Here is a 15,017-nt window from a genome sequence, read left to right on the forward strand (position 1 = left end):
GCTTTTTAGGAACAGAAAATTCTTTTTTAAAATTATTATTATTATTTGGGATTTTAAAGATACACTGTTGAGCCCTGGTTGTCCTGGAATTCCCTATGAAGATCAGACTGGTCTTGAACTGCCTTTTCATCCCAAATTCTAGGATCAAAGGTATTCGTCACCTTGCCTAACTCTGAGCAGAAAGTTGTTTGAGTTGAGCTGAGTAGGGTCCTTAACCCAGAAGAGGGCACCACTTTTTTGCTTATTTCAGGCCTCTTAATCTGCTATTTTTATCAGCACAAGCCTGGGCTTAGCATTGAATTTCCTCATGTTGTTTTTCTTTTCAAGTTGTACATTTTTGTATTTCTTTTTGTTCTACTTGCTCCTTTTCATTGTAGACCTGCCTAAGAGTGATTAATAATGACCATGCCACATAGTCAACAATAGGCTATCTTGAAATTGCCACCAAGGCTGTCCATGAAAGATAAATCCCGTCTTGAGAAAACCAAAACCAAAACCAAACCAACCAACCAACCAACCAACCAACCAACCAACCAACCAACCAACCAAAGGAATTTTCCACTAAAGAAATAGTTTATTACTTTTATTAGCAGCCAGACTTTGCAGCATCATCCACATAAATTTAGAGTCATGAGGGATTCATGAGTAAAAGGGGTTGTGGAATCTACCTGAACCCCTGCATGGAGGGTCTGGGAGGCTGTGTAATACAAGGATTGTTTTGGGGTCCCCAAGATGCTGGAGCCATGAAAAAACTGCTAAAGAGCGCTGCATACAGGGAATGGAGCATGTCCAATAGAAGTGTGTTTCAGGCAGAAAAGCTGGAAGGACTGAGCTATTTAAAAGCTCTCTGATACCAGACTTGAAGCTGTGAGATTTGGAGTTTGCCCTGCTAGCTTTCTGTCTTGCTTGGTCCAATATTTCCTCAACATGTCCCTTTTCCTTCCTTTTGGAATGCTAATATATATACTGTGTCTTTGTAGGCTAGAATTAATGTAACATGCTTTTGCTTTTATAGAGGGTTACAAATACAGAAAAGACCAACCCCCCACCCACCCCTGTCAGGGTTTCTCTGTGTAGCCCTGGCTGTCCTGGAACTCTCGAACTCAGAAATCCGCCTGCCTCTGCCTCCCAAGTGCTGGGATTAAAGGCGTGCGCCACCATTGCCTGGAGACTTTGGACTTTTTAACATGTTGCGACTGTGAAGGACTATTCGGACTTTTGAAGTTGGACTGAATGCATTCTGCATTATGATATGGCCAGGAGCATATAGAGATCAGAGAGTGGAATATGGTGGTTTGAATGAGAATGGCTCCCATAGACTGCTGCAAGTGTGATTTAAAGGGGCCAGGATTCTACTCCAAATAAACTTTCTTTCCTTCCTTCCTTTCTTCCTTTCTTTCTTTCTTTCTTTCTTTCTTTCTTTCTTTCTTTCTTTCTTTCTTTCTTTCTTTCTTTCTTTCTTTCTTTCTTTTTTTTCTGAGACAGGGTTTCTTTGTATAGCCCTGGCTGTCCTGGAACTCACTCAGTAGACCAGGCTGGCCTCGAACTCAGAAATCCGCCTGTCTCTGCCTCCCAAGTGCTGGGATTAAAGGCGTGTGCCACCACTGCCCGGCTCCAAATAAACTTTCTTCTGTAGATAAAGTCTATAAACCAAGGTCATGAATGTTTTTGTTCTGTGGTTGATGGAACTGTTTGGGAAAGATTTAGAGGTGTGCCATTGTTGGATGAGGCGTGTCACTGGAGGGTGGGCGTGGAGGTGAATACAAATTCTTAGACATTTAATCCCAGCACCGAAATAGCAGAGATGGGCAGATCTCTGGGATTTCAAGGCAAACCAGGCCTACAAAGTGAGTTCTAGGCCAATCAGGTTCATAAAGTGAGACCTTGTCTCAAGGGGAAAAAAATTCTTAGACTGTATGGATGTATAATACATGATACCATGTATTAGTGTTATATTGTACCATCATTTAATGCTGGTTAATTGGTGGGTCAGATAAAGTGAATGTTTTAGGCAGGTAAAGCAGGTACTAGAGAAGAGAGAGGGTCCCTGAGCAGGAACATGCACTCTAGAGGACAAGTGGTTTTGAGCAAGCTTGCATTGCTAACGTGGGCAAAGGAATGCTGTAGAAGAAAAAAAGATGAGCATTTCCCCCAGAGTTCCAGGAACAAGGCACATCCTTCTTGAAAAGCTTAACAGGTGGTAAGAAGGGCGCTTCAATTGAAATCTAATGTCAGGTCCCAGTTCCTGAAACAGGATTGCTCTGAGACAGGTGCCTCCACTTTCTGTGTTATCACAGGAAGTTTGACCTTGAGATCTGAGCTTTGAGATCAAGGTTATGGTTTTAGGAGTGGGGACCTTGTAGATAAATTGGTTCTTGTACCCTGTTAGTGTGGAGTTCACATTGGCACAATGATATTTTTGCTATTTTCTTTTTTTTTAAAGGATTTTAATTTTATCTTATTTTATGCATATGAGTACACCACCATTGCTCTCTTCAGACACACCAGAAGAGGGCACCAGACTCCATTACAGATGGTTGTGAGCCACCACGTGGTTGCTGGGAATTGAACTCAGGACCTCTGGAAGAGCAGTTGGTGTTCTTAACCACTGAGCCATCTCCCCAGCCCATCTATTTTATTTTCTTTGAGATGGCCCTGTTGCTGGCTTTGAACTTCGTCATCTTGCCTTATCTTCTCCATTGCTGGGATTACAGAGGTTTGTCACTGTGCCTAGCTATTGAATGGTTACCTTTCCAGTATCTTCAAACTAATCTCAACTCAGTCTCTCCCTCCTCTCCCTTGCCCACCCCACCTCCTCTTAATGTTCCAGCTCACCTCATTTGTCTGTCTCTCACACACATCTACTATCAGGATCATAGTTCATCACATCTCAGTCCCTCCTGCTTCCTTCTTTACATTGGTCTCACCTGGGTAATCCATATCTATAAAATTCTGTTTTTCCCATGTAAGTCAACACTCATAGGTTCTGAGTGTAGACTACTGGGACTATTGCTCAACCTACATTTTGTAATATATACTTATATACAGTGTGAATGAAAAACTTACTATTTTTGCTTTTCTCTGAAAAATTGCACCTCTTTTTAATATTTTACTTAAGCCGTCTTACGTCCATCATCATGTGCCCCAGACTCTCCATTGGAAGTTTCAGTCCCTTTGCAGAAGGCTTACGGGCCTGTGTTGGAGGCTGCCTTCCTGGAACCTCTGTCCTAATGCTCCAGTTGGATTTGCTTTCCATGGTTGGCACTGCTGATGCCTTGAGGTCGTCAACCTTTTTAATCCCTTTCCATTTTATTTATTTTGGGTTCTCTTTGGTTAGAACAGATATTCTAGTGATTTTTTTAAAAATATATAACAAAAGGACACCAAAAGCTTTTATTTTTAAAATTCTTGAGACAAGGTCTTGTTGTGTAGCCCTGAATGATTTCAAGTTCACTATGTAGCCCAGACAAGCTTTGAACTCCTGGAGATTTTTTTTTTCCCCCTAACTCACCTCACTACTGTGTGTACTTCAAAACGGCTAACAGGAAAGAAATGAGGGAGGGCAGGGATGCAAAGGGGAGAGGAGAGAGAGAATATGAATGAGTGTGTGTGTGTGAGAGAGAGAGACAGAGACAGACAGACAGACAGAGAGTGATGGTGGTATTGAACACAGGGCCTCCATCTCTGAATTGCTTCTCCAGCTCTTATTTTGTTTTTAAGATTAATGTGGGTTGGATAATTAGACAGTAGCACATCTAGCTAGCATTCAGAAGCCTGAGGTAGAAGAGAAGGGTCTTGAATATGAGGCCAGCTTTGACTACATAGAAGGCTTTTTCAGAAAAGAAAAGGGAATGATGATCATTTTTCCCTTCAAAAGAATTACAGGAGCCGGGTGGTGGTGGCGCACGCCTTTAATCCCAGCACTTGGGAGGCAGAGGCAGGCGGATTTCTGAGTTCGAGGCCAGCCTGGTCTACAGAGTGAGTTCCAGGACAGCCAGGGCTACACAGAGAAACCCTGTCTCGAAAAAAACAACAACAACAACAAAAAAACAGAATTACAGGGAGGAGAGACCACACCCAAATCCTCAGATGCCATACTGCCTTCTACTTCAGAAGCTTCTCTGTGTTCTCTTAAAGTAGAAGACAAAAAGTTAAAGATACGGAACTTCAGTTGAAAACGAGTGCACTTACATCCTTTTATTCTTCTTTTCTTTGTACACTGAGGACAACACTGAGAGGTTACAAGATTCTGAGGACTGTATTATTAGCACAATTCCTTTCTATTTTATTTTATGTGTAAGAGCATTTGTCTGCACGTATGCATATGTGTGCACCAAGTGTGTACTGTGCCCATGGAGGCCAGAGGAAGGCACTAGGTCCCCTGGGACTGTAATTACAGGTGGTTGTGAGCTCCTGTGCAGGTACTAGGTACTGAGTGAACCCAAGCCTTCTGCAAGGGCTGCATGTGGTCTTAACCACAGAGTCAGCTCCTCAGCCCCTGAAGTTTTTTTTCTCATGAGAATGTTGACAATTAAATACTTACTGATTGCCAAGAATATTTCATACATACAGCTATATACATGTTAATGATTTTACAAGTTTTTTATTTAAAACAAATGCTTTCAACATTGAACATCATGTATTAAAAGTTTTAAAGCTTACCTGTAACCTAGTTTTGATGTAGTTTTTTTTTAAATTATTTATTTTATTTATATTAGTACACTGTAGCTATCTTGAGACTCACCAGAAGAGGGCATTAGATCTCATTACAGATGGTTGTGAGCCACCATGTGGTTGGGGATTGAACTCAAGACCTGGAAGAGCAGTCATTGTTCCTAACTCCTGACCCATTGCTCCAACCCTGATGTAAAGGTTTTTAATAGAAGTGTTTTTTTTTTGTTTGTTTTTTGTTTTTTGTTTTTTGTTTTTTTGAGAGAGGGTTTCTCCATATAGCCTGGGCTGTCCTGGAGCTCACTCTGTAGACAAGACTGGCCTCGAACTCAGAAATCCACCTGCCTCTGCCTCCCAAGCGCTAGAATTAAAGGCATGTGCCACCACTGCCCGGTCAATAGAAGTGCTTTTAATTGCATGAGTAATATGTGTTCCTTGCACAATACTTACTAAATAATGGGAAATTTTGTATTTTTAATTATCATGTTTTATTGTTTTGAGTTCTTTTTCTGTGCATTTTTTACATAGTTCAGTTTATGTTGTATATACAGTTTAGAGTCTTGATTTTTCATATATTACATACTATATGTAAATGTTTTTAAGTAAAAGTATTAAAGATGTCATTTAAGTATGTATGCTTGTATAAGCTGTTGTTCTTGTAACCACTAGATGGCGCTCAGCATGTATAGTTCTTGTGAGCTTTAGTAGCCCTTGAGAAGTTGAAGTTTCTAGGTGGATCTTAGGTTTTAATTTAAGTAAAGCTCTGGTTTATGCTAGACTGTGGGAAGCATTTCATAAACAGTGAATGGATTCAAGGTGGAGCACATTGTAATGGGTATTTTTATAGCCTCAAGGAGAAATGGAATATTACACTAAGTGGTGTAATGCCGTATACAGTAGATTCTAGGTAGATTGGCAATCAGTAAAATTTACAGATTTTTCTTCAATTGGAGAAATCAAATGATGAGGTCTATATTTTAATTGCTAACCCTTATCTTTTTAATATTATTTTTTTCCTGAGGATTTAACATGTAGATAAACAGTCTGAATGAACTGAAGACTTGACCCATTAGGTGTATGTGTATATGATATATGTGTGTATGTACATTTACACATATAATGTGTGCATATGAAGGCCTGGTTGAAACTGAGTCTTCAGTTGCTCGTCATTTTATTTATTGGAGGCACGGTCTCTCACTGAACTCAGAGCACTATCAATTTGGCTAGTCTTAGCTCTACCTTCTAGGTGCTAGACCATCCCATCCACCTGGTGTTATGTGGATTCTAGGAATCTGAACTGTGGTCCTCATGTTTCACAGCAGCTCCATTACCTGCTGAGCTAGGCCCCAGACTCTTGGTCATTTTCATTGTCTGGATGCAACTGAATTTCTCCCAGTCAGAATTACTTCATTGTGTTTTCAGGTGAGCATAGAAAAATGTTTGCTACATTTTGGTATTTTTTCATTATTTAAAGTTTTTTTTTTAATTTTTATCTGGACAAGAAACTGAAAGCATTTTGATGCTGATCTCATTTATTTTCTTCCTATTAGATCCATTTCTATCTTTAAAAGTGTTTAATTCCGTCTCTTAAGTTGAAATGAAAATTATAGTTTTGGTGCTGGAGAGATGGCTCAGTGGTTAAGAGTATAGGTTCCAGTGTAGGACTCAGAACATGTGGCAGTTCTTTGCCATTTGTCCCATTGTGAGACTTCTAGTATTTCTGACTGGACCCCACCTTTAATGTCTCAATGCTTCCCTGTGTAAACAAAGGGCATCTACTTTTGAGACTCACTGATTTTTTTTTTTATAAATCTAGTGACATGAATCTGTTACGTTGTTTATGATTAAAAAAAAAATCACAATAGCTTTAGTGCCAGGGTCTTAAATATGGTAGGTTTTGAATAACTGAAACATGGGGAAGTTGTGGGAATATATTTACTCAAATGTTCCATAGTAGTGCCTCTAAGTAGGTCATCAAGTGTGTTCTCCAGTATCCTTCGTCTTCTTCCACTCCTCCTATTTAGTAAGGCAGGCATGTGGGGCCTTCTTCAGTGTTACATTTACTTATTTGACAGCTATTCAGTGTAATCTGGTTCCTAAAAATTACTGAAACTATAAAATGGGAAATTTTCCCATAATTATACTATTAGATTACTTGTTAATAGTTAAGTACTACATATAGTATATATGTAGTATATATAGTATACATATGTATATATATATATATAATTTTTAGTACTATACACACATATATGTACTTAGTATATATATGAATATTTATAATCTATCATCTATGTATCTGTATATTTATATTACTAAAAATATGAACAAGTATAGTATGATATAAATGTATCCCAAGGTAAGCTGTGTAGCCCAGGCTGGCTTATGATTCTTGAACTTATGATTCTTTCATCTACTTCAGTCTCACAGTTGCTGAGAGTAATCTCTGTGTTAACACACCCGATTATATTTTGTTCTTTATATTTTGATATGTTTTGATATTCAAACTATGCCAGGCATCACATGCATTTTGTTATATAGCTTTGGACTAATTAAATGGTTGCCTTCTGTGGTGTTAGGTTCTCTAATTGAACTACTTTTCTTTCTTTAGATTGTTTTCATTATAACTTATTTATCTTTTCCCTTTTAGAGTATGTTAATTGGAAGGTAATAATTTAATTAGTGGATTTTTTACATTCTTAGAACTTTAAATAAATTTGCTAAATTAAGTTAAAGCTGATTCACTTTTACTATTGTTGACATATATAATAGAGCAGTATATAAAAGTGTGAGTTTTCATTTTTTTTTTTTTTTCGAGACAGGGTTTCTCTGTGTAGCCCTGGCTGTCCTGGAACTCACTCTGTAGACCAGGCTGGCCTCGAACTCAGAAATCCACCTGCTTCTGCCTCCCAAGTGCTGGGGTTAAAGGCGTGCGCCACCACTGCCCGGCCAAAAGTGTAAGTTTTAATCACTCTAGACTACAGTAGAAATTACTTTAAATTATTTTACATCTGTCAGTGACAGTCAATAGTTCTTTCTTTTTGAAGACTACACACATGGTCACCATGTTCTTTTACCACTGTCCTAGGTTCTTGTTTATGCTTTCTCTCCATCTTTGTTTTGAGTTAGGTCTCTTTGGTTTTTTGAGACAGGGCTTCTCTGTGTAGCCTTGGCTGTCCTGGAACTCACTCTGTAGACCAGGCTGACCTTGAACTCAGAAATCTGCCTGTCCCTGCCTCCCAAGTGCTGGGATTAGAGGCATGCGCCACCACTGCCCAGCAAGCCCCCCCTTTTTTCCCCATTATATAGCTTTTTATCAGCAACTAAAATAGAAGATTGTACAGCATGGGTAGTAATTGTCTATAATTAAAATTTTCTTATATCCTAATACAGATCATTTATACATGCAATTTATTTTATTAGAAAGTTTCTACCCTTTTCTGCCTGTGTATAATTTGCAAAACTAATCTGAAGTGAAATATATGTGTAGGAGTCTGTAAAGAGTGCAAATTTTAGATATGCTAAATACTTTTACAGGTCACTTTCAAAAATGTGTGCCTGTGCATAGAAGATAGTATGAGATCAAAGAAAATGGATAGAGATTCAAGAAATAAGGATTTGAAAACGAGTTCCTGATAATTTTGTATTTGGCAAAGGACCTACTATCCAGAATGTATATGAATCAAAATAAAAAAAGACAGACTAATTTCAGAACGAGAAAACTCTAGTCTGGCACTGTGTAGTGGTTCTCCACATGTCGCTCTTTCTGGTTCTATACATGCCAAATGGGTTTGCCTGGCTGTATAAACACTATAAAATGTTTACTTTGTACACAGCATTTAAAAATTCTTATTTAAAGGATAAGTCTCAGAGACATTTAAGTGAAATTTGGCTCATCTACTGTACAGATACTATGTTTAGTAATTTAGATTTTGCTATACTTCTTGGAGAGGGGCCAGCTTTTCTTTTACAGATTATATAGTCTTTAACAGAAAATTAACAGCTTAAGGTTCCTTTGCCTTTTGGTGTGATGGTTACTGATACATGATCTCTAGGAAGGACCTTTAACAGATCAGAAGTTTACTGTGTTTACAGAGATTAAATAAAGACTTTGGGTTACAGAGAAAATGGGAGAGAGGGAAAAGGGGAAAAAACCCCAGAAGGACAAAGGTAAAAGAAATGTTGCAAGTGTCACTTACAAACAAAACACACGAAGGAAAGCCTTATGAACTCTACAGCTGCTAATGGCAGCTTTCTCACTCGTCACCTCAGGGAACAGTATGAGCTCCTATTGTTCACATAGAATAGCACTTATGACAAAATCGTCTGTGTGGTTCTTCCTGTGCTTAGTGTACATGCTCTCATATTACAGAAGCTACTAAAACATGAAAATTTGGAATAGTTCTTGCCAGAAGTTAGATTTTCTTGTAGTTTCCTCTTGTAGTTTTATACCTCCTAACATGTCTTCCAAGTTTGTAGCATATTTTATTCCTTTCTGGAAAAATAACCTTTCCAAGCCCTGTCAGTTTCTCACATGCTCTTCTTGAGTGACAACTCTTCACATGAGTTTGGCCTCACTAGTCCACCTGTCACTCTCTCTCCTTCATGACTTTAACCTTGTGAGCGCATTCCTTTTTAGATAAATTTGAATCCCAGTTGCATCTTTTTCTTACTAAATCTGAAAAAGATCCCATGTCTTCACTTCCCCACGGGCCTACAGTCTTCCCTGATTTTCTTTTATACAGTATCACAGATTAAGCTTCTAGCTGGAAGGCTTTTTTGAATTTGGAAAATTTTCTTACTCCTTAGAATGACTGTTTATGAAATCTGAGCACCGCTGAGCACCTCAAGTCTTTGCTCACCTATGGAGTCCTGCCATGGTCTTTCTTGACACATATATCTGATTGTCTTCTCTGCCTCCCTCTTCTTCCTCCCTCCCTTGACTGGGACATTAGTCTTTAGAGAATTCTTTTTTTTTTTTTTTTTTTTTTTTTGATTTTTCGAGACAGGGTTTCTCTGTAGCCCTGGCTGTCCTGGAACTCACTCTGTAGACCAGGCTAGCCTCGAACTCTCAAACTCAGAAATCCGCCTGCCTCTGCCTCCCAAGTGCAGGGATTAAAGGTGTGCGCCACCACCGCCCGGCTAGAGAATTCTTAAATTCAAGATTAATTCTTTTTATAGATTCTTAGTGAGAAACATGAACTATTCATAAGACCATTCAATTCCATTTTAGAACTTGCACAGAGTGTGAATTGTGCTTGTTTCTGGAAGATTTTAATTGTGCACTGTATGTACTAGAGCAGAAGACATTTGTTTAGAATTGAACACTCTTAAACTATTTCAGAAAAGGTTATGGTAGAGCAGCTTATATGAGTAACAGGACATTATCTTATACTTCAATTTTATTTTGACAAGCGTTATTAGGCTGCAATAAAAACAGTTGCCAGTTCTAATTCTTAGACTCACGGTACCTGCCTCCTTACCTCATCTGATTTTACTGGCCATATGTGAAGAATTTAAACCAACTTTACTCAGGCAAAAACTTAGTGAGAAAAGAAATGAATACATTTCAGGAATCCAAATATAAATTGCTTTGTGTGGATTAATAGTACCACATTTGAAGGGATAACTGAGAGTGGACTTACAAATGAGGGGAAGTCATGTCACCATATGTAATGGAAGTTCTGATGTCAGTTCATGTGTTTCATTTAGATGTCCCTGGTAGATTTGGGGAAGAAGCTTTTAGAAGCGGCACGAGCAGGTCAAGATGACGAAGTTCGTATTTTGATGGCAAATGGAGCTCCTTTTACTACAGACTGGGTAAAGAGCGATCTTAATGTCATGGAGTTGCTTTTATTTCTACCTCTTCTTCTGCTCCTCTTTCTTCCCAGATAAAAGTTATTCCAGTATTTATGCTGAGCCATTTCTTCAGCCCCCTAATTGAACTGTCTTTTAAATTAATGGCACATATTATTTTCTTAATGATAGACATTATCCACTGTATGAATAAAAGTTGTTTGTTTTAAAGACTTTGGACTATACTAGTTTGGTATAACTATAATATATAGCTGCCAGGGAGAGAATCGATAATTCACAAAGTAACAAAGATGGAGTTTCAGCTGCTCCTGAAATACAGGGGTGGGGAGAGTTTGCATTTTGGTTGCTACTTGTAAAATTGTAAGAAATGTTGCCATGGAGACAGAGGCAGGTAGATCTGTGTAGTAAATTTCAGGACATCCAAGGCTACATACAGTGAGACCCTGTCTCACAAAAACAAAAAACAGAAACAAAAGAAAGAAAAGAGAGGGAGAGAAGGAAAGAAATGCGACCAAACTAACTAGGAAGAAAAGAAGGGGAGCAGTATTTTGCGCTGTAGAAGGCAATGTGGACAAGGCGGAAGACATACCTGTTCATCTCTACGGGTAAAGCAAAAGTCTGGGCTTAGGAATCTACACTAACTCTACTCATAACAACAGAAAAGTCTGATCCGGGGGCTGGAGAGATGGCTCAGTGGTTAAGAGCATTGACTGCACTTCCAGAGGTCCTGAGTTCAAATCCCAGCAACCACATGGTGGCTCATAACCATCTGTAATGAGATTCGATGCCCTCTTCTGGTGTGTCTGAAGACAGCTACAGTGTATTCATATATAATAAATAAATAAATCTTTAAAAAAAAAAAAAAAGAAAAAGAAAAGAAAAGTCTGATCCTTCCTACACCTAGACAGGGTTTCTCTGTGTAGCCCTGGCTGGCCTCGAACTTGCTCTGTAAACAAGAATGGCATCAAAATCAGAGATCTACCTCTGCCTCCCAAGTGCTGAGATTAAAGGTGTGCACTACCAGAAATGTCTGTTTTTTAACTTTTTGTCTTTATTCCTTGTTTTTAAATTTTTCATAATTTTTTTTTAATTTTATACAAGCATCAATTCCTGCATGCCTTTCATCTACCTTCAAAAACTATATCATGGTAAATCTTATTCCTCTATGCGCTTTCTTTGTATTATTTTAAAGCAGACCCCAGGAACTGGCATTTCATCTATAAATATTACATTTGTCTGTGTCAGATAAGATGCTTTCACTAAAGAATTTCAAGGAGATCTTGAGTGGTATTGAGAGGCATAGGCAGGTGGGGCTCAGTGAATTCAAGGCCAGCCTGTTCTACAGAGCCAGTTCCAGGATGGCCAGAGCGACACAAACCCTGTCTTGTAAAACTAAACCCCACCCCCAAAACAAACAAACAAACAAACAAATAAACAAACACCAGTGAACCTAGAACACTAAATGTAAGCTGGGATCCAGAGAATTTGTTCTCTAAAAGTTTGCTGCATTTAGATTTCTTTGTTAGCTTCCCCAGCTCCCTAGCATAGGGTACTGAAGACAGAGACCTGGGAGTGCCTGGGGGCTAACTCTGTAGGACAATTCTGGCTGTCTCAGAATACTGGGATCTCTCTCCACCTCCTCTTCTCCCTGCTCTTGTGTGAGGCCCTGCAAAGAAATGGCTTGATGTGAATGAGGAAGAGAAGGAAAAGTTTATTGAAGAGAACTTTGGAATCACAAGCACGGCTTGTACATTCAAAGCTGGGTTCAAAAGCACCATGTACCCTACAGGCCAAGGACTGAATGTGAAGTTTCTTTGGATAAGGATTTTTTCACTCATGTCCCTGGAAGAAGCAAATGGATATTCCCTAGAGAAACTTTTAAAATCCCTACTTTTAAAAATCCCAGCTTAATATCCATTAATAACATTTCAAGGAAAGCAAGCAGTTAAGAGTAATTAACACCCAAACACAAAGCAGAAACTGAGAGTAGAAGCTGACCTGCTGAGGGTTGCAGATAACATTCAGTAACAAGTTAGAGACAACTGCAGAATCCTTGGAGAGCTGATAGGAGGAAACACAGGATATAATGTAGACACACAGTAGAAAATGTAAGTCCTATCAGGAGCTCTGAGAGATGCCAGGAACATTGTCCATGGTGACAAAGGTGGAAATGCCCCGGCGCTCATCGGTCTAAGTAGGCAGAAAAAGTGAGTGTGGGCCATGTTGAGGTAGTTTGAAAGACAAGTTGCCTAGAATTTCCAGAACTGATAAATGCTCACAAATTCAAGAAGCCCAACAAATTTATACCAGAATCAACTTGTTGGAAATTCATGCTTATGAGAGCTTTCTCAGTGCTTGAGGACACTTGTTGCTCTTGTAGTGGACCTGGGTTCATTGCTCAGCTCCCACATGGCAGCTCACAACTGCATCAAAATCCTATTCCAGAGGATTCTTCTGGCCTCTCTACAGGTATTGCACACATATGGGTGCACAGACATACATGCAGGAAAACACTAATACACATAAAGTAGAAATAATTTCTTTTCAAAGAAAATACACACTAGATATATCATCATGATGCTGTAACAGTACATGAAGACAGAAGGATCATAAATAAGGATTAGTATCCACAGTATATAAGGGATTCTTGTGGGTCAGTAGTAACAGACATGACTCAGAGTGGTACTTTCACCAAGATAAAGTTTGAATGGCCAGGAGATACGAAACAGTGTTCAACTTGATCAGTAAATGAAAAGTAAAGCCAGAAGCTAAAGCCAGAAGCTATTTGGCACATCTGCTAGGTTAGCAAAGTAATGTCTGTAGTGCAGCCTTGGTGAGGAGATCAAATGAAGGTGAATTGATGTAGAGCTTGACAGTGCTTAGTAGACTTTACATGTATATGCTATTTGTAGCAGTTGAGCTTGTAGACTATAGAAGAGAATCTTATTTATGTGCTGCTTGACTTACTGGAAAACCCTGTGTAGCAGAAATACTTACAATAAAACTGAGAACCAAGCAGAGTTTATCAGTTGAATTAGTTGTGGATTATTGTAGAGAAAGTTAGTGTGCTACATTCTTGCCTATTAACATGAGTGCATCTTGTAAACATAACAAGCAGTAGACAAGCCACACGTACACGGGGTAGGATTTCAGTAAACTTCAAAACAGAGAGAACCAAGAATACCATTTAAGGATTATAATTGATACAAATTAAAACAAAGAAATTCTTGTCAAAGTGAGTAGTGACTGGGAGGTGGGAGTGGTAAAGGCTTGCTGTGAAAGCATGCCCTTGGTTTAGATCCCAGAACTTGTGCCACACACACAGCCTTGCTAAAACTGACTCAATTCTTTATTTGAGTAGCATTTTCCTGAGGGACAAGGGAAAGGCTTGTGATCAGGAAGCAACATGTGGGAAGATTTCAAAGTATTAGAAAGATTTTCCTTTCAGCCTGGTATTGACTTTACAGCTATTTAACTATTCTTGAAACCATATGTAAGTATGCATGTTATATGTACTTTTTCTTTCATTGTGAGCCAAGAAGGAAAAAAGTCTTAAGAATGACAACAAGAAATACAAAGTAGACCTCACTACCTCTCTAAGTAAATCTCAGTGGTTCGATGAACTGTTAAAGGCTTTCATTAAATACAGAGTTTGAAAGGAGAAAAGACCAGTTATATGAAAATACAACAAGCGTGAAAAAGGATTATCCAGTAATCTCCTTTGATCTGTGAGGGTCTCTTTAAAACTCTGTAAAGTAAACGACTTTTTGTTGTAATAAATAATTATTTTTAAAGTTTGCCTTGTATTATGTCACTTGTGTTGTTAGAGGCAAATTGGTGACCTCTCTGTACTTCTGGTTCTTTTTATAGCACCTTATTGTGAAAACATTAAGTGAAACTAATACACGAAGGTCTTAGAACAATGTGGTCCATAGAACGTGATTTAAAAACTGAGGTGATGGCTCAGAGGTTTAGAGCACTTGCAGAGGGCCTGGGTTCAATCCCTTGCACCTACTTGGTGGCTCACAACCCTCTGTTACCCTAGCTCTTGGGGCTGTGTTCCATTATATTCAGGCAAAGCATTCATATACACAAGGTAAAATTAATAAATCTAAAATTTTAAAAAAGTCAGAGGTGCTGTTTAGCAGTGACAGCCTTGCAAATATTATGATCTGGTGAAATATTTCTTTTAACATTATTGACTGGCAATCAGAGTTAGTGGGCTTTTTTGTTCTTAATACATGTAGTATAATGTAAGTTAAATTCTACCTATTTAGATATATGCCTCTGATGCAAATTTCTTTAGTTTCAGGTCATAATTATTTTAATTATTTAAACAATTTATTATTTATGTACATTGGTGTTTTGCATGCACGTATGCCTGTAAGTGTGTCAGATCCTCTGGAAATGGGGTTATAGACAGTTGTGAGCTGCCATGTGGGTGCTGCCACATGGTGCATGCCAGGTCCTCTGGAAGAGCACCTTTTAGTCACTAAGCCATCTCTCCAGCTCCATTATCTCTAGTTATT

At 38.7% G+C, this 15,017-nt stretch overlaps 1 protein-coding gene across 3 annotated transcripts in view; it reads left to right on the forward strand.

Moving 5' to 3' along the window:
- Gabpb1 (GA binding protein transcription factor subunit beta 1) overlaps positions 1 to 15,017 on the forward strand; it is a 48,625-nt gene that overhangs the window by 8,866 nt on the left and 24,742 nt on the right. For all 3 annotated transcript variants that reach the window (XM_028754116.1, XM_028754128.1, XM_028754121.1), the window contains exon 2: positions 10,384 to 10,491. In XM_028754116.1, coding sequence (XP_028609949.1) covers positions 10,384 to 10,491 — 108 coding nt within the window. The remainder of the gene's footprint in view (positions 1 to 10,383; positions 10,492 to 15,017) is intronic.

This window comes from Grammomys surdaster, unplaced genomic scaffold (genome assembly GCF_004785775.1).
Source record: "Grammomys surdaster isolate TR1022 unplaced genomic scaffold, NIH_TR_1.0 129, whole genome shotgun sequence".
Classification (NCBI taxonomy): Eukaryota; Metazoa; Chordata; class Mammalia; order Rodentia; family Muridae; genus Grammomys; species Grammomys surdaster.